This window comes from Orcinus orca, chromosome 2 (assembly GCF_937001465.1).
Source record: "Orcinus orca chromosome 2, mOrcOrc1.1, whole genome shotgun sequence".
Taxonomy (NCBI): Eukaryota; Metazoa; Chordata; class Mammalia; order Artiodactyla; family Delphinidae; genus Orcinus; species Orcinus orca.
Window position 1 is genome coordinate 134652856 of NC_064560.1, and position 20362 is coordinate 134673217.

Here is a 20362-nt window from a genome sequence, read left to right on the forward strand (position 1 = left end):
AGTAAGTGCCAATTACAGTTTTAATTGGGAGCACAGGAGTCAGTAAGCACGTATATCAGAATAGTGCTCATCACAAATAAGAGACTCAATAAATGCTTGCTTGAAAAACAATTAAAATAGAAATACTTAATTCATACTCTCAGACTGACCATAACAACATCTTGCCTTATGATTCTTTTGTCAGGTAAAGAATATTTCCAAGGCACTGAGACATGAGCATTTAGTCTTTGAACATATGTGCTTAAGTGATTTTAAAAAATTAGACATTAAACCATAACCCACACGCATTTAGGTAAAAATAATAAAACTGAACAATAAAAGGTCAAAATGGTCTTACAACTCGGTTTACTTTACATTGAGATAGACTTAAATATTTTCTAGGTAATATCCTTGAAACCAAAATAATCTATGAGCAAAACTGCTCTAAGTTACAATTCAGAAAATAAAATTTAGAAAATAAAATTTGGCAACTAGCTAATGTACATACTACTTTCCAAGAACATGACTATTCTCTATAAACTTAATATATCACATATGTCCACTAAACAAAAGTGAATGTGAATTTAAGAAGTTTAATCATTAAAAATGTATTTGAACATTAAAAATATACTATAGGCAGACAGCATTTCAATGTATATCATTTGGTCTTTTCATTATTATGCCACTTACTTCTTGAATCCCTTTTTTTCATTTCTTGTGCTAAAGCGATGTCAAAATGTGCACTGTGTGCATTCTCACACTGGTTAATTATCCTGCAGACACATTCAGCAGCAAAGACTCTTGTAGCCCATCGCGGATTGGTAAAAGGATGAGGTCTGCCATCATTTCTGATGGTCAGAACTGAAGCATCATCCCCTTTATCTCCTTCCTCTTCTTGCATTGTATCCACACAAGTTACAGTTGTAAAATCTTTTATCAAGGGAGAATACACATAATCACAATCAGTTGGAAGATATATTTATAAAGGGACACAATGACTTCAAGTACAGACTAGAATTACTGTTGATCAAAATGACTACTAGTAACAGTGGTATCTAAAGAAATGCTAAAAAGAACTATTCTTAAAAAATGACAAAGTTGTTAAATTATATTTAAAGTGAAAACTGAACATGATACTAGAATAATTATCAATCCCCTGTATGTAGATGGATATGCTTAAGGAAGCTCAGAATTCCCTAGTAGGGAGTGTGGTGGATAGAACTAGAGATGTTGTTTTAACACTGGGGCCTTGAATGAATTTAAGAAGGTTCCTGAACCCACTAAAAATGTCCAAAAATGTTTTTTTCAGTACAGACCCATTGCTGTAATTACAGTCTCAAATTGTCCTGATGGCCAGAGCCATTAAGTAGTAAATTATTTCCCCTTAATATTATACTAACTGCTAACTTATTAACTGTTTAACTCGACTTAAATTGGAACTTATGCTATAAAACAAACCAACTTGTTTTCCTTAAATTATCTTGTATGTCAACATTTTTTGAGTGTGATACAATAGATAGTAATGATGTTACAAATAAAGTTAAGGCGAACTCCTGTCTTAAAACTGAGAAGCAAACAGAGACTGAAATGTGGGTTTTCCTAATAAAAAGGGATAGAGGCAAACTACAAAGGATAAAGAATAAATGGTGAAATAAAATTGAGCTATTAAAAATTTTTAAAAAGATAGGTAAGATACCAGAAAGGTATAATCAACCTATCTATGCACATATATTTTTTTATTTTGAAGAAGTCCTTCTAAGTTCTTAAGTAGTGGGGATAGAGGAGAACATTGAAGAAGGAAAACATGTAGAGCATAATGGTTGAAAGAGCAGGTATAAATCACCGGAAGAGTACCAAGAAGAACAGAGGTAAACAGAGAAGAATATTTTTTAAAATGCCCAAAATTTTATGGTACCTTTCTTCCTTTCACATAACTTAACTCAGAGACCAAAGTGACATTAAATTATAAGGCTTAAGTAACTGAGTTGAGAGCTACTGAAATATTATGAAAAGTTAAGATTTTAAAGTCATGTAGGCTAAGGTTTGAATACATCTGTGTGTGTCTTTGGGAAAATTACTTAACATTTCCAAGTCTTGTTTTCTCTCGTGTAAAATGGAATAATACTGCCTACTCATAGGATGGTTAAAGGATTAAATCATATAAAATATGTACAATACCTGGAACAGAATTGGTTTCTATCCTCTTTCTTCCTCATTTATTTTCTTAGTCCAGGATATAAATTTTAAAGACTCTAACACACTTTCTCACTAATAATTATCTTGTACTAACAAAGACATTAGAGAAACAACACTATTAATATATTTAAATTAACATTATTAAGAGTAGAGAAACTGGCTTGCTCAAAATGTCATAACTCTTGGTGAGTTTTCTATTAAGTTGATTTGAGGCAACACCTCAAATATTTCTCATATGTATGAAAATAAATGATGGGGCTGCTGTAAGTTAGGTTATCCCTTTTATAGCATAAATAACAATTCTAATTTTTAGTTTGTTTTTCACAGGAAAGTCATATAAGACAATTATAAGAAAAAAAAAAAGTAGGCTTTTAAGTGTTGGACTAGAATCTCCATTAAAAAAACAACAAGCCATTATAACCCAAATATCCAGATTGATAAACTGTCACTAGCAACCAATTTTAGATAATGCTCTTACTTTTAATTTTATTATGTTGGCTGGTAATCGCCAATACTTACCAGCTGATGCAGCAAGTACATCTTTACAAAGCTTTAACCAAAAGGAGAGTTTATCCACTGCCATAGATGTGAGCATATGGTTTAATGTCTCTTTGATATCATGGCATAATCTCCCATCTGTCTCTTTGTCAAGTAAGGTCAATAAGGCCCCTTCAAGGCCTACTTCTCTGATGTTAGCATCTGACAAGAAGAAAATCGATGATCTAAGTAATACAGAAAACAAAACTGCCATATGAGAAGCACACACATTCAGTAGTTATTAAAATATTACATGCAAATATTTTCTAAAGAACTAGTCCAAATATTGCACCTCAACCTACTGAGGTCTATTTTAGTTCACAATTCAAGTTTGGTAATTATTCACAACACTGCAAAGTTATTTTTTATGCAATGTCATTGAAAGATAAATATTAAGAGTTAACTAATATGTTTTCCTTAAATTAGATAAACATTTAAACCCAATTAGCATTCTAATACTTATAAAAATACTTTCTAATACTTTATAAAAAAATACTTTCTAATACTTATATTAAAAAAACCCCAATACTTATGAAAATTTATACAATGTTTCTTGGTATGATTATTTTATCTTTTCTTTAAAGTTAATTCAAATAAATAATCATAATTAAGTTTTACTTATTCTGGTATAAAAGCTTTACATTTATTAACATGAGAGTAAAACTCAGACAAAACAACTATTGTATGGAGAACAGTGTTTAATTACTGCAACTAAACTACAGTGGATCTAAAGAAGACTACTGAATTAATATAAATTACTACACAATATTCTCACTGCAAAGTAATAAATCATCTCAAAAAAGAAATAAAAACCTTGATCTAGTGTCTATTTCCTCTAATTCTGAAAATGTCAAAAGAACGTATACATTTTCTCTTGAAGATTTAACTCATTTGGCAATTATGAAAGCATTTAGTTCTAAAGATTATGCTACTATTTTAAAAGAGGAGTTATCTTTTAAAGATCAGAAGGAGGAGGTAGGAATGTTTCTGATTAGGAGTCAGAACAGCCCAATGTAATGTGTGAGTCATGACTGGATCATAAATTTGGATGGGGGTGAGAGGGGTAGGAAAGAGTATTATAAAGGACTATAATGGGAAATTTGTGCGAGGACTGTACATTCTATGAAGCTACTAAATTAATGTTGATTTTACTAGGTATGGAAATAACATGTGGTCATGTAGGAGAATGTCCTTGAAAAATGCAAATAAGTATTTAGGGGTGAACCATCATGATGCCTGCAACCTGCTTTCAGATGGTTTGGCACAAGGTTTGTGTGTGTGTGTATATATACTGAGAGATATATAAAATGAGTATCGTAAAGATAGTAGGTGAATCTATGTGTTCACTGCACATTTCTTTCAACTTTTCCATGGGTTTGAAAAATTACAAAACTTTTAAGAAGGAATATGAGTTCTTTACTATAAATTTTTCTTTTATTTTTGGCTGTGTTGGGTCTTCATTGCTGAGCATGGGCTTTCTCTAGTTGCAGTGGCTTCTCTTGCTGCGGCGCACGGGCTCTCTGCACGCGGGCCTCAGTAACTGTGGCACGCAGGCTCAGTAGTTGTGGCTTTCAGGCTCTAGAGCGCAGGCTCAGTAGTTGTGGCTCATGGGCTTAGCTGCTCTGCAGCATGTGGGATCTTCCCAGACCAGGGCAGGCGGGTTCTTAACCACTGCGCCACCAGGGAAGCCCCTTTACTATAATTTTAATCACACAGCTAATTCAATAATTATGTACCAGTACAGTTACATAATAAAATCCTAAAGCAACAAATACAGATAATTCCAGTGGTGAATATAAGTTAAAGGTCACTTTGGGGAGAATACCACACATTAACCATGTTCTGCAACCTGTCTGATGACTATAACAGTTCAGCAATGCTGATAAGCTCAAGTCAGAGCAAAGGTTTTAATATAATAATAAAACTAATTTAAAGAGCACAGCATGACAGTAAAATACATTATAGATCTGAGAGCTTTAGATATTGGAAAGGTTTATGAAGTCTGAGACCTAAAAGTGTGACAGCACTTGGGAAACTATATACTTTTAAAGTGTAAGATATTATCATTACTATTTTTATAGGCTGTTTGAATTTACATGCATGTTTGAGTTATTCACATAATTTTTAAATGAAGAGACATACTTAAAACAAATCTTACTGGCCAAGAAATCCTTTAATTCAGCTCTAAAATATAGAAAGGGTATAAAAATCCTTTAACTTGAAGCATATTCATCTATGAGAAATTTTATTGAATGAGATTTAGGGGGAAGACAGGCATATATGATAAAATGACTTCAGCGCTAAATCCAGTTTCAATCCATTATTGTAAAAAAACTCGTTTGAAACCAATGGCTCTCAAACTTCAGTACCATTATCATTATTGTAGAAAAATAAGTAAGAGATTGCTGGGCTCTACTGCCAGATTTCTGGTTTAGCAGATTTAGGATGGGGTCCAATAATCTGCATTTCTAACAAGTTCCAAGGTGAGGTGGATGTCGCTGCTGTAGGGGGCCTAAGATGGAGAACCATTATCTAAACCAGGAACATCACTGGGTGGAATGATAATCATTGTTAGCAATTATCACTTGTAGCAGGTTTAAGACATTATATACTAACTTTTAAATTTCGTTCTAAAAACTCATGTTTATATGGAAGATTTAAGATTAAAACAGTCATCTGAGCTGGAGATAATACTGATAAAAAGAACTACCTGGAGTCAACTCTTCTCTGCTATCCTTAGCAAGCATAACAGCGTGTTCTGAAACTTCAGCTGCTTCTCTCTGAACAAGCTGACGTAAACAAGCCAGTACTGCTCGTCTCAGTAACAAATAGGGACTACAAAGATTCACCTGAAAAACACCATTTGGGAAGTAAAAGAGCTGAAATTCTTGGTGGCATTCAATACATCTAACAGATATTCACTGGACCCCTCCTGATTGTGTCCAGCCCAGTGATGGGCTGGACACAATTTACTAAATACACAGAAACTTCAACTATCCTAGCACATATTTTTTATTATACAACTTAGAAACAGCTTAAGGAGTAATACATGTATTTATTAGGCAATATTCATAAACAAATCCAAGCAAAAGCCTCCTGACAATGTTAGAAGACATAAAATTTATATGAGTAAAACAGTTTTGAGAGACAAAAGAGATACAATGGAGAAAGAATTTGCAGCTTATATATATGTGCTCATGGAACTATATTATAATGTTTTATGTATCTCTAAGTAGAAGTTTATACAAATCCATATAAGCACTGTAGCATACTGGTTAAAATGGAGGCTCTGGAGTCAAACTGTCTGAGTCCTAGACCCATGACTTACTAGCTGTGTGACCTTGGGCAAGCTATTTAACCTCTCTGTGTCTCAGTTTCCTCATTTGTTATATGGAGATAACACTACCCCCATCTCACAGGGCTGTTGTGAAGTCAACACAAAGAAACATGCAAAAGTGCTTAGCACAGTACCTGGCAAATAGTAAGCACTCGATAAATGTTAGTTATTATTAATGCAGCATCTATCAGTAGTAGTTTATTCAGATGCCATACATAGTAAGTAAATGCATTTTCAAATAAAGGCAGAAAGAGTCTTACTCAGAAAACATATTCACCGAAAATGCTCTCTAGAAACAACATTATAGAGAGCAAATTTTATACATGTATATCTACTTATATATGAATATACATATATGTACATAGATATGTAAATGTCTTAGCAATAGAGAATATTTCTGCTCAGAATGATAGGCTCAATACATATTTTTACTGAAAAGTATTTAAACCATGTAAATCTCAATAGGTTGTGTCTACCTAGGGTAAATGATACAATTGGTGATATACCTTAAATGAGCAATTAAAACAAGTCAAAGGTTTCTGGATACCAATTGTTAATGATTTCATAAGTAGAATAAAGCCTAGAGATTTTGAAATTTATTTTGTCCTAACTATGAAAATAACGACCAGTTTGGTGTGGCTTATGACAATAAATGTTCTTATAATAGTGATTTTTCTGAGCAAAATTTTAGAAATAATGGCATAATTCATATATGTGCCTTTAGATCTGGTTTATGTGTCAAAGACAGGACTGAAGTAGGTGAGTCTGTTGAAAAGACCAGAGGCAAAATTCTGAGGAAAAGAGTACGTAGTGGCAGCTGGTTTGTGATATATGATACATGCAAAGAGAGCTAAATCCTTAATTTTATCAGAAGATAAAAGGCAAGAAAAGTTTGTGAATATATTAGCAGTGAAACATACAGATGAGAACTGCTTTATAAATATGTTCTATTATACCCTCAAGCTATATCATGAACTCAGAAGTGGAAAGACAGGAATGCCATTCACAAAGTCTCAAGGTCATGTCATTCTAGTCATGTTTAAGAACTCTGCTGTTAGAAACTAGTATACAGGATAACAGAGAAGTTAAAATGTAAACGATTAGGTTAATTCATGCCCAAGATTACGGCTATATTTAACAACAATGACAAAAAAGCACTCAAGACAATTTTAAAGAAAAGTTAATAAATCTATTAGTTACTTTAACTGGAGTTTTACAAGCATATAATACAAGGCAGGTGCAGCGTTTATTCAGGCTGGTCAAACAATCTTTTAGAAAAAGCATGCTCAAAAGTACTCTTTACTTGTTTGGTAGAAAAAATATTAAAAGGCCGTCACACAAAGCGAAATGGAACGCTTAATATTTCCATGTCATTCTCCAGCATTTATATTGGGAAGAGGAATAGAGTGGATTAAGGCAAACAAATCAAGCAAGCAAAATATAGAAATTAAATCAAACTGTAATTACAATTCCTTTCTGAAATGAATACATTAAATCAAAATGATGCAAAATTAAGTGCAAGGAGTGAGTGCACCAGCTGGAGAAGGTTAGGGAGGATTTGTTTACATGGGTATTAAATAAACACCATGTAACATGCTATACACACTGGACTTTGCATTAATGGTTAGCTTAAACAAAGAGATGCAGAGGAAAACAAGAACATCTACAACCAAAAAAAAAGAAAACACAACACAAAGAAACAGCACTGCAAACCTCAAAAAAAGTTAGGAATCCAGGGTCAGGGACCTACCAACACAGAATTATCCAACAAGATCTCCTGCACAAAAAACAAATGACAGACTGGTCATGACAAAACCAAAAGATAAATACTAGGATGACTTTGACAACAGTCAGCTAAGCATTAAAATGTAAATGTTAATAGAGCTATCATTCAAACTGGCTTAGCTTCAGCTTTAAAAAATATGCCATAAATACTTCATTTTCCAACTTAACATATGAGTTGAGGTAAGATTTTAAAAACAGTCAACTCAAGATGTAAAGATATAAAAAAATACAATAATTTCAAAATGCACATTTGTGTAATTAGGTTTTCTTTTGGAATCTTTCATTAAGCCTCAGTAACAAAACCAGAACAAGTAGACATGAGTGTGAAAGGAGTGATCTGGATTACATTCACATGAACAGGTGTCCAGCAAGGGACCAAGTTAATGGTTTACCTCATCACAAGTTAATTATAGATTTCTTACTCTTGGAAGCCAAGTTTTAAAACTGTGAGTAGTCAGAATTGCGAGTGTAGCTAATGCCAGGTTCAGAATGGAAGTTAAATAGCATGCAGTTAGAAGAAAACCCTTTGCAGTAAGATTCCTTCCTAATGATTAAATGTATTCTGAATACTCAGGGAATTTTAGTTAATATGAAAACACTTCATGCTAAATAAGTTCTATGTAGAAAAGAAACCTGATAATAAAGTTGTTAATAGGAAAGCAAAAGCATCTTTTTTTAATAAATTTATTTATTTTATTTATTTATTTTTGGCTGCGTTGGGTCTTCGTTGCTGCCCGCAGCCTTTCTCTAGTTATTGCAAGCGGGGGCTACTCTTCCCTGTGGTGCGCGGGCTTCTCATTGTGATGGCTTCTCTTGTTGTGGAGTACAGGCTCTAGGTGCGCGGGCTTCAGTAGTTGTAGCACAAGGGCTCAATAGTTGTGGCTTGCGGGCTCTAGAGCACAGGCTCAGTAGTTGTAGCACACGGGCCTAGTTGCTCCACAGCATGTGGGATCTTCCAGGACCAGGGCTTAAACCTTTGTCCCCTGCATTGGCAGGTGGATTCTCAATCACTGTGCCACCAGGGAAGCCCCAATTTTCTTACTACAAGGCATACTTTAAAATACAATAATAAATTTAGAATAAAAGCTTTACTAATCAAAATATTAAGATACAAAATTAACACAAGTTTTGCTAACACAAAATTGCTAGTGATAGCAATTTTTGAATTTAATTTCTGTATAAGAAAAATCATTTTATAGCTTAAGTATTATGAGTAACATGAATAAGACCTGTAATTGTTCCTTCTGATTTTCTCAGTTGCTCTGAATGTACCTAAAAAAAAGATCTGAGAACAGTCTCTATTCTTCTTTGTATGTAACCTTCTCAGTCTAGTAAAAGAAAAGACTACTGAATTTGATCAGATCTAATTCACAATGAATTAGTAGTTAGTCTTGCTTTTTATTTCTCAATAAACTTTACTTAATAAATGAATTCATGTATCAGTTAAAGAAGAAATTTTAAAAGGGTATTAATGGAAATTTTCTACTATGATTCAAGAAGAAAAAATGGCAGTATTGTTTTTATTTATTTATTTAGGCTATGTTTTGTCTTCGTTGCTATGCACGGGCTTTCTCCCTAGTTGTGGCGAGCGGAGGCTACTCTTCATCGCGGTGCATGAGCTTCTCATTGCAGTGGCTTCTCTTGTTGCAGTGCACGGGCTCTAGGCGTGTGGGCTTCAGTAGTTGTGGCATGCAGGCTCAGTAGTTGTGGCTTGAAGGCTCTACAGCGCAGGCTCAGTAGTTGTGACGCACGGGCTTAGCTGCTCCGTGGCATGTGGGATCATCTCAGACCAGGGCTCGAACCCATGTCCCCTGCATTAGCAGGCGGATTCTTAACCAGTGCGCCACCAGGGAAGTCCCAGTGTTGTTATATTTAAATGGAGAGTAGAAACTTAGATCAACTTGCAAAGTAGTGGGTATTTTTCAGTAATTGGTATTGGCAATTGTTCTTCAAATATAAAGAGTAATATTCCTGGGGAAAAGTTGCTGAATGATAAAGGTAAAATTCTTTTCCAGTAAGTGCTGTTTTCTCTAATACATGTTTAACCCAGATAGAAAACAAAGTTTCTATCAGAAAAGTCAGTCATGTCCTCTCTTTAAGAGTCTTACATAATTATGACTATGAAAATCAATATGGAGATAAATACAATTCTATGTTTAAGTTACATGTTAAGAAAATAAAAACAATTACAATTTACTGAGTGGGTATTAAGTGCCGAGGACAAGTGCATTTATAGGTGGCATCTTGTGTAATCCTCATGTTTTACAAACATGATAACTGAGGCTGGAGGAGGTTATGGGACGTCCCTAAGGCCACATAGCTAGGAGGGAGCAGAGCTAAGAGGGTCCATAACTACAAAGTCAATATGAAGTAATGAAACGAGGACTGGACAAGGAGTTCAGAAACCTGGATTCTAGGCTTAGAGCTACTACTACCTAGGTATGTTACCTTGGGCAAAATATTTCACTTTTTGGTCTTTAGTTTATATTTTTATTTAGAAGGTTGGTTTTACTGATTTTTGAGGTTCTTTCAAGGCATGAAATGCATATTTTGTCTTTAGCTTGAAAATGAAAGGTCTGTCTAAAGTAATGATTCTCAACTGTCATGTTACTAAGGGGAGTGTGCTGTGAACATTACAGGGCCAGAAAAAGTTGAAAAGCAACGGTGTCAAGTTTTTTGCGGTTTTTTAAAATTTTATTTATTTATTTATTTTTGGCTGCACTGGGTCTTCGTTGCTGCGTGCGGGCTTTCTCTAGTTGCGGCGAGTGGGGGCTACTCTTCGTTGCGGTGCATGGGCTTCTCATGGCAGTGGCTTTTCTTATTGCAGACCACAGGCTCTAGGTGCATGGGCTTTAGTAGTTATGGCACATGGGCTCAGTAGTTATGGCTCGCAGGCTCTAGAGCGCAGGCTCAGTACTTGTGGCGCATGGGCTTAGTTGCTCCATGACATGTGGGATCTTCCCAGACCAGGGCTCAAACCCGTGTCCCCTGCATTGGCAGGCGGATTCTTAACCACTGCGCCACCAGGGAAGTCCCCGGTGTCAAGTTTTAACTCCAAGTGTAACTCAACTTTTTCAGGCAAGTCCAGATAGAAACTGGTGACGCTCAAGGTAAATCTTAAAACCACTGATGATTACGAACCATCTCATCAGAACTTTTTTATGGATCACCTTCACCTTTCTATATTCATTAGATACACTATTAGAACCCAGATATTGATGCATATGCTACTAGAATATTAAGGAAAAATATTATTTGCCCATCTGGGATGAAAAGAACTTTATATGTAATAATTTGGGAAAGAGGAAGAAAAAGTAGGAAAAAATAGATGTTACCACATAAATATTTCCAGGTCCTATAAGCATTATATACTACCTGTGATATTAGCACTCAGTATGCCTTTACTGATTAATGAATCAATATTCCAAATACTAAGTTCAATATATGAGAGGTTTAAGATATGATTATATGAAGTTGCCCCCCACCGCCCAAAAAAGACCAGAAATGAGGGAAAATAGCTATTGTACAGTCTAGAGAATAATTAAATTTATTTAAATTTCCAATAATAGAAACTAAGGACATATACAATTTTATACTCACACAGAGGCAGCTGACCAGGCTAGACAAGTTGACATGTCGTGGAGCAAACATGTGAAGCTGCTGAAGGCATGAGATGGCCTGAGCTTGGACAAGGCAGTCTGGGTTATCTTGCATCACTGCACAACCCAACAGACAGGAAGTCCTTAGGGTAGAAACGGAAGTACTGTTACCTAAAATGAAAGCAGAAAGCTTTTAATAATTGGCCTATAAAATCATTACCCTTTAAACATATATTACTGGGCTTAAAATTTCTTTTTTCCCCCAATCTTAAACTTAAGGTTCTGTGAAGTAAATTTCTTCTACAAAAGCAGGGATAATCCAGGTTATAGATTTTTAGATTATGTTAGTTATTTTTAGTCTGAAAGATTTATGGTAAAACAAATCGTTAGGCAAAGAAGAACCTACGACTATCTTCAGTTTACATCAAATTTTCATGAAAAGTAGAATTAGAAAGTGCTAATAAACTTCACCCTGCTTGTACTGAGAGTTGCTTTTCATATATTAAAATCATGTACTTTGCATTTGAATAGATCAGAATAACTGAGTTTGGGGGCTTTGTCATTTATATCTTAAAAGAGATAGAGTTCTTTAAACTATTCCATTTCATGTCTGTCATTTTACTTGTTAAGGGAAGCATTTTTAGGACATATCTAATCTTTCTAAATATGGTACTCCTTATCTTTTCAAGGTAAGAAAAATAAGACTAGCATTTATTTTAACAAAATATACGGAGCACCTACTATGTGCCAATCACAAGGGTTTTCACATTTTCTTTTATTTGATAGAAGAGGAAACTAAAGCTTAGAGACATGAGGATTTCCCCAAAGTCACCCAATTAAGTAATAGTTGGTGAAGCTTAGATTAAGTTTCTATGTTTTTTCTATCATGTTGTCATCGAGGAGTCAAAGTCTTCCCAAGACTGTTCTCAACATTCTGCCCATATATTTGAAAAGAGCATTCCGCTAAACTTCACTTTACTGAGAAATGTTTGAGTCAATAATAGGAACTGAATTCATTTTTACGCATATATTTTTATGTAAAACATCACAAAAGCAGCTATGCATACCTTGTAGTTCTGGACCCAGTGTAGTAATAAGGGCATTCAAACAGCGACCAAGGCTTTGGTGAACTTCAGCATGAGTAGGAGGCACATTTAACAACAACATAATAATAAGAGAAAGGGTTGGTTCTGCATGTGTATAATAGAGTGGGCCAGCAGAATCAATTATCAATGAGAGAGAATGCAGTGCCCAGGTCTGTGAAGACAGAGAAAAACAATTTAAAATGTTATAGCAGCATTAAGAAACATAAAACACAATGAGTTGTTCTTTTGTTGAAGCAAGTGATAATGTAATAGCACAGTAAAGTATTTGTGTGTTATTACTAACTTGGAGAGAGAAATGGAGAACTTCAGGAGTTTTAAGAAAATTTTTCTCTTTAAATATCCAGTAAAAAACAATCGAGAGACAAATGCCTAATTTAGAATGGCATATGTGCATATATCTCAGCACTAAGAATTCCATACAGTGTTTGATTCTTTAGCTAACAGCTTGAACTAAATCTGGCTTGTTGAGAACTGTTTAATGTTTAATCTATATAGAAAATGAAAATTCAAGTTTTTAAAAGATTCAACAATATCTACAACTACATGCAACAATTACAGACAAATCTCTTGAACACTGTGTTGAAGAAAGCCAGACATAAAAAAGTACATACCATATGATTCCATTGATATAAAGTATAAAAGCAGGCAAAACTAATATATGCTGTTGCAAATTAGGATAGTGGTTATCCTTGGTGGGACAGGTAGTAACTAGAAGAGAACATGAGGAGAGTGTTTGGGGTATTGATATTGCTCTGTTTCTTGATCTAGGTGCTGGTTACATGGTGTATTCAGTTTCTACACTTTATTCACAGAGATGCACACTTCTAACAGGTGCAGTGTTATAAGTATATAAAAATAAATATATTTATAAATATAAATATTATAAATATTTATATTTATAAAACAAATATACATGTTATATATAAATATGTATTTATATATTAAACAAACAAAATGCCTTTGAGCCAAATCTTGCCTGCCACCTATTTTTAGAAATAAAGTTTTGTCGAAACACAGTCATGCTCATCTGTTTACATATTATTTATGGCTGCTTTCCTGCTATAATGGCAGAATTGAGCAGTTGACAGAGACTGTATAACATGTAAGGCCTAAATAATTTACTACCTGGCCCTTTATAAAGTAAGTTTGGCAACTCTGGTTCAAACAAGACTGGCCATACACTGATAACCACTGAAGCTAGATGATGGGTATAAGAGGTTCCTTATAGCATGTTCTCTACTTTTATGTATGCTTGAACTTTTTATAACAAGAAGTATCTGAAGAGTCCTCCTTTTAGGAAATCAACTGAGAAACTTTTACCCCTCTTATCAATAGATGTATATGAAAAGCTTACAGTACTTTAAATGCTACAAAAATGAACTCCCATTAGGTGAGAGATAGCAGCAATCAAGAAGAGTCAGATTTGATGACACTGGATGCCATGGAAAGAACAATTTAAATTAATCAACAAAAGATAGTCAATATAAAAGGATGTGTGTTCAGAAGAGACTTCTTGAAGGGGAAAAGGAGAAATATAATAAACAGAAGCAAAAAGTACTGTACTAAAGGAATGAAGAAGAAAGAATGGAACACCTTATAAATCAACTCAAGTAACAGATGATGTGAAAAAAAACTACTGGAAACTCAAGAATGAAAGCCATGTTGGATGTTGAAGTTTAACAGGAAGGTGGTTAAACTGGATGTTGGAATACTAAAAAATGTGGATTATCAGAAAGGAATAGAAACAGAGGAGAGCAACAGGAAAAACATTAAGTGCAGATACGAGAATGACATGTGTGGGAGGAAAGTAGGAAGATCAGCTTAGGAGAAGACCAGTACTTTGGGTTAATAACAGAGAAAGTTTCTGGGTCAGTTGATGGGACTTCAATGAGAAGTTGATTTAAGAAGCAATATGCAGGTCTTCCCTGGTGGCGCAGTGGTTGAGAGTCCGCCTGCCGATGCAGGGGACACGGGTTCGTGCCCCGGTCCGGGAGGATCCCACATGCCGCGGAGCGGCTAGACCCGTGAGCCATGGCCGCTGAGCCTGCGTGTCCAGAGCCTGTGCTCTGCAACGGAAGAGGCCACAACAGTGAGAGGCCCACATACCGCAAAAAAAAAAAAAAAAAAGAAAGAAAAAAAAGAAGCAATATGCAGTTTCCCCAGCTTTTCAGTAAGAAGTGGCAAGATGAAAATCTTTCAGGAAAACATTTTTGGCTTCACATCTAGGGAGAGTTGAAAAGAAAAGAACTTAAACATAAAGTGACCAGGTAGGAGGCTACTGTAATAATTAGGGACACACAAGGGGGACAGAGATATAATAAGGGGATTAAAAAAGCAGGAAGAGTAACAATCATTCAAGATGTGATTAAGATATCAGGAGAATGATGATTGATAGAAATGGGTAAGATATGTATAATAATATGGTAAAGTGGTTAAGAACATGAGTTCAGAGTCCATGACTTATGTTCTTCACCTGACTCCACGATATATTAGTTTTTTAGCTGTGAGCAAGTACTTAGCTTCTATAAGCCACAGTTTTCTTTCTGTATAATGGGAATATACATACTAGATTACTGTGAGGATTAAATATGTTCATATGTTTAGAAGAATGTAATATAATGCATGGTACCTGTTAAGCTCTACAAAACAGTAGACGTTATTTTAAGATGGAAGGGAGATCCATTTTCAGAAAATGATATTGAATTTGACTTTAGACACTGAGTATGAAGTAAAGATACTGAATTTGAATTTTAAAAATCCATCAAGGTTAACAATGGCTTTGATTTTATTATGGAGCAAGAATTATTTTATAAATTAGTAATGGTCAATAAAAACATAATCTGCATTATCTACAAATCAAGAATTTCAAGGAAGGTATCACATGAAGTACTTACCTGCACATCAGGAGAAGTGCTGTCCTGAGATAAAGTGTAAAGGATTCCAACACAAGAATTCAAATGTTGAGAAGAACTTATTCCTCCCAAGTACCTATGTAGGGATCCCAAAGCCAATGAGTGTCCTGTTCTGGTAACTGCGTCCCTTGCTGATTTCAGTCTGTGATTATGGAAACAAAAATAAATGACAATTACTGAAACAAAACCAATGCATGCACAGTCACTTAGGCCAACTTTCTGTATGAAGAGTTGCAAAATTCAGAAATATATTTACCGTTAACTGATAAAAAAAATTCTGAAATAACCTGAAAGGTATCTTTAAAAGAAAAAATTTTAAATAAAAATGTCTTTACCACTATTAACAATTATTTAAATATAAGCAATTTCAATGTCTCTCAGAAATACACACACACTAAATTCATATGGCAGGCATTATTACTTTATCATTAAGTTATACTTTAAAAACTCTCATTGCTGAGATACTCTAATTCCATATAAAGAGAGTTCCAACTCAAGAACTTTGATTTAAAAATTAAATATAGTAAAAGAACTCATTATTTATTAGGAGTTTTCTTATGAATTGTACACTAGTTTAAGCGCTTTATATTTGGTCCTTTAATCTGCTCAACAATCTTGAGATTCACACTACTGATATTATCAGTTCCTTTTAACAATGAGGAAATCAAAGTGACTTAGTCATTTTAGCCAAAGTGACTCTTACAAAGTAACCAACTATTAAATGGAAGAGTTGGGATTTGAACCGAGTTAGTAATCTGACATCAGACGTTGAGCTCATAACCAAATCAAGATACACATATTCAATAGACTAGAAGGTGAAAGCACTGCCTGCATTACTACTACCAATCATATAGCTTTATATATGTATAACTAATATAATCATGAACTTTATTTGCAGTTGTTTTATTTTTTCATACTACTTTCATGTTTATTATCTCATTTACCTTAATATTCTTAGTAGGCAGGGTAGCATTAATAACCTTCTATATGAAATAGAGGAAAACTGGTTGAGAGGATTAAGTAACATGCTCACGGTTACAAAGCTGGTAGAAACAAAAATATAGTTTATGTTTCCTGACCTGCAGCCTTCTCTCTTTCCATTAGGTTGTTCTTACTACCTATCATCTATATTTAACATGATAAAACTCCATAAGCTTCTTACTCCCAGAGTCCACTGATGGCCTATTACATCACTCATATAGATAGTGATCTTCCTCATATAAAAACTAAAGCCAAACAACTAGTAATAGTTTTATGTTCCAAAACAAGCAGGCCAAGGCGGGGTGGGGGCGAGTTCTCCTTTATTTTAAAGTATATTTCTCAATTTTTTAAAGTTAATTATCAGAATGAAGTTTCGTAAGTTCCAACAAACCAACAAGCTACACCCAGTTTTGACACATAGTCCATGAGTATTAAGTAAGAAATTCACTTACTTGTCAAAGCTAACTTGAGCTAATACAGCAGTAAAAGCTCCATCATCAACCACTTGGGCTAATCTAGCCCATGCCTCTGCAGCTGCACATCTCAAGAGGGGGCTGGGACTTTCTAAGGCTCCCATCACCAATGCAAGGACAGGTCTTCTCATTTCTTCTGGACCCAAATGTCCCTTAGAGCCAGCCACATACTGAAATATGTAAAAAACAATCCAAACTTGCAACTCTAGTAAATTCTCTTATCCAGTTTGAAATGTATATTCTGGTTAACCAAATATGTTCATATTTGGTGATTACTCCTTTAAAAAAAAATCAGAATACCAAAATCCACAGTAAACATACATAATTTTTCTGTTGAAGTACTTTAGAATTTTAAACCTCCAGGCAAACAATATGGTAATCAATTATCACTGTAGTATATATGTGTTCAGAAGAACATTTCCATAGGGATTTCCATAAAATAAATGATCAGTGAAGCCTATTATATTTTACTTAGAAACAATCAGCCATAAATGCAACAATGAGCAAGATTTGGTCCATAGGTCATAGTCTGCCAATCCCAGATCTGGGATATTAGGGTTGGTAGGTTAAAGCATAGTTCTAAGTCAAGATTATAAGTTTGATTTCTGACTAACAAGTTTTATATGGAGAAAAAATAAAAGGGGAGGGACTTCCCTGGCAGTCCAGTAGTTAAGACTCTGTTCTTCCAATGCAGGGAGCACGGGTTCGATCCCTGGTCAGGGAACTGAGATCCCACATGCCATGCAGTGTGGCCAAAAAAAAAAAAAAAGGTAAAAGGGGAATTACAAATCCTGAAACATTAAGAAAAATCGGGGGGGGGAAACCAGCCCTTTAAAAACACCTTCCCCAACCTACTTAGTTGGCCATACATTAGGGAAAAAAAATAATAAAGCAAACGTGAATTTTTAAAAAACAGAATTACCTTCAAGAAACTAGAAACTGAAGAAACAACATGTAACTGAACTACTTGTTGACGAGCTCCTTTTGTATGCTTTATACTGTCCAAAAGCTGTTCCAATATGAGAAGCCTAAAATCAGAAACAAGATTTAAAGATAAAGTAAGTCAAAGGACAGTACTGAGTATCCACTACAAATTTGTTTTGTTGCATTTTGTTGGAACTACTAAAATGAGATAAACTGTTGTCAAACACACTGAAGCATTTTAGGAAATGAAAATATATCACAACCAATGCAAAAATATTTTGATTATGTGTCATTATGACCGTGGGGGAGAAGCATTATTTTGTGAAGAAATAACAACAAATGTATCACTTAATACAGATTTACCCGGGCAAATTCAGCTATTTCAGCAACTATTTTCTAAACAAATATTTTGAAAGTCACTTGCGTCAACATTTTTGCTCTTAATAACAGGACATACTGGATTCAAATACATTCCTTCATTTTAAAGGTAGCACTGACTTCAGATAATGAGAAGCAGCACAGCCTTTCGAACCCCAACCATACCTTAAACACGTACTTGGGATCATACTATATATAACGCAGTTTTTACACTTGCTTTTCTCACTTAACATTACCTCTTTAGCACTTTTCAAATCATTTTTATTCTTTGATAATTTTCAGGAAGCCAAATTTTACTACACACATACTACAATTTATTCAACCATTCTCCTCCTGGTGGAGAGCAAATTTCTTATTTTCACAATTCTAACTATGATGAATATATGCACATTACTTTTGGTGTGGGGTTGAATGTGTCCATGGGTTTTAATGTAGCTTCCATAAATTGTTTTTCATGTCCTTTTTTAAAATCCATTTGTTGAGATTAAAAATATGTAACCATGAAATAAATCACCCCATATTTTCCCACCAGTTTCTCCAATGTTTAGAAACATTGCTTCAGAGCTCTGAACTTCCTTTCCCCCACTTCTCTCCCTTTAAATCAGGAAAACTGAAATAATTTTTAAGAATACTTCTTCCGTTGTGAACTATCTTGATGGTAGGCATACACCTTATAATTTATCTTCATTTCTCTAGTATCTGGGTTTGTCATGTAGTCAGCAGTCAAATGTGCTTGTTGAACAATATAAAGGACAGTTGCACCCAGTGAGTGAAAACAGGGCATGACTGGCTGAAGATGGCACATGGGTATACTTTTACTCAACTCTAACGTACTTGCAATAGTATCTCTGAGCCTGTAACTAAATCTCTATCGTTCTGGTGAGGCCACAAGACCCAAATACAGTTTTGTTCCAAATGACAATTCTGTTATCAAAACAGAATAGATATGGGTATTGTGCTTTAAAAAACCCAGCTGTGGAAGAAGTTAAGTCAGAAAAAAGGGAAGGTGTGAAGTTACATGTGTATGACTTGAGGAAAGCAATATACATAAAATCAACTCAGAGAATATAATAAACATGGTGGATCACTAAAAATTTGGGGAAAAACCACGGTAACTCTAAGTAGTCTATTTAGTTAAATATTTATTTCCTTATTTCAAGGTTAATTCTGTTCATCATAATAAACCTGAAAAACTCAGAAAAGCACAGGAAAGAAAAATAAAATTCACCCATAATCCCACCATCTGGAAAGAGCCACTATTAACATTTGGCATCTTTGTTTTAGTCTCTCACCGGTCCCGTTCCCACCCCAGGTATATGGATATCATTTTTAGAAAACTGGGATCACAGTGTATACACTTTATTAGTAACTCTTTTTCATTTCCCTAAACATTAATCCCATCTTATTAATTACTGCACTGAAATAATTTTTTTTCTCTTTTTTCTCTTGGCCTCCTGTGATATTTCTTTTTTATTTTAATTGAAGTATAGTTGATGTACAATATTATATGTTACAGGTGTACAATATAGTGATTCACAATTTTTAAAGGTTATACTTAATTTATAGTTATTTAAAAATATTGGCTATATTCCCTGAGTTGTACAGTATATCCGTGTAGCTTATTTTTTACGTAATAGTTGGTACCTTTAATTCCCTCCCACTATATTGCCCCTCCCCCTTCCCTCTCCCCACAGGTAACCACTAGATGGTTCTCTGTATCTGTGAGTCTGCTTTTTTGTTATATTCACTAGTTCATTATGTTTTTAGATTCCACATGTACTGAAATAATTTTAAATAGCTATTAGTATTATACAGTCTGGCAATACAATACCTTATTTACCCAGTTCCCTAGTTTGGGACATTTAGGCCATTTCTAATTTTTATTATAAATAACTTGATTAATGTATCATATAAAAGTTTTTTCTGCCTATTTTCCAAGATTATATTTAAGTCATTATGTTTCAAGAATACATTTATGCCCAAATTGCCTGCAGGAAGAAAAATTAAGGATAACCATATGGTTAGCCTTATGAATTTAAAACCTAAAACATCATTATTAGATCACATCCTAGTCACCTGCTATAATGGAACTGTGTCATGTTGAAAGTAGTAAAAATACTTAAGGTTAGAGCTTGAGAATTTTGTTACATTATAA

At 34.4% G+C, this 20362-nt stretch overlaps 1 protein-coding gene across 8 annotated transcripts in view; it reads right to left on the reverse strand.

Annotated features, from left to right (window-relative positions):
• Window positions 1-20362, reverse strand: part of HEATR5A (HEAT repeat containing 5A) — a 111670-nt gene that overhangs the window by 25241 nt on the left and 66067 nt on the right. For 7 of the 8 annotated variants that reach the window (XM_033409919.2, XM_033409921.2, XM_033409920.2 and 4 more), the window contains 9 exons: window positions 17828-17933; window positions 16885-17075; window positions 15434-15593; window positions 12501-12690; window positions 11435-11604; window positions 7800-7826; window positions 5423-5561; window positions 2695-2874; window positions 670-909 (listed from right to left, as the gene is read on the reverse strand). In XM_033409919.2, coding sequence (XP_033265810.1) covers window positions 670-909; window positions 2695-2874; window positions 5423-5561; window positions 7800-7826; window positions 11435-11604; window positions 12501-12690; window positions 15434-15593; window positions 16885-17075; window positions 17828-17933 — 1403 coding nt within the window. The remainder of the gene's footprint in view (window positions 1-669; window positions 910-2694; window positions 2875-5422; window positions 5562-7799; window positions 7827-11434; window positions 11605-12500; window positions 12691-15433; window positions 15594-16884; window positions 17076-17827; window positions 17934-20362) is intronic. The other variant, XM_004282136.4, reaches the window with a different exon arrangement.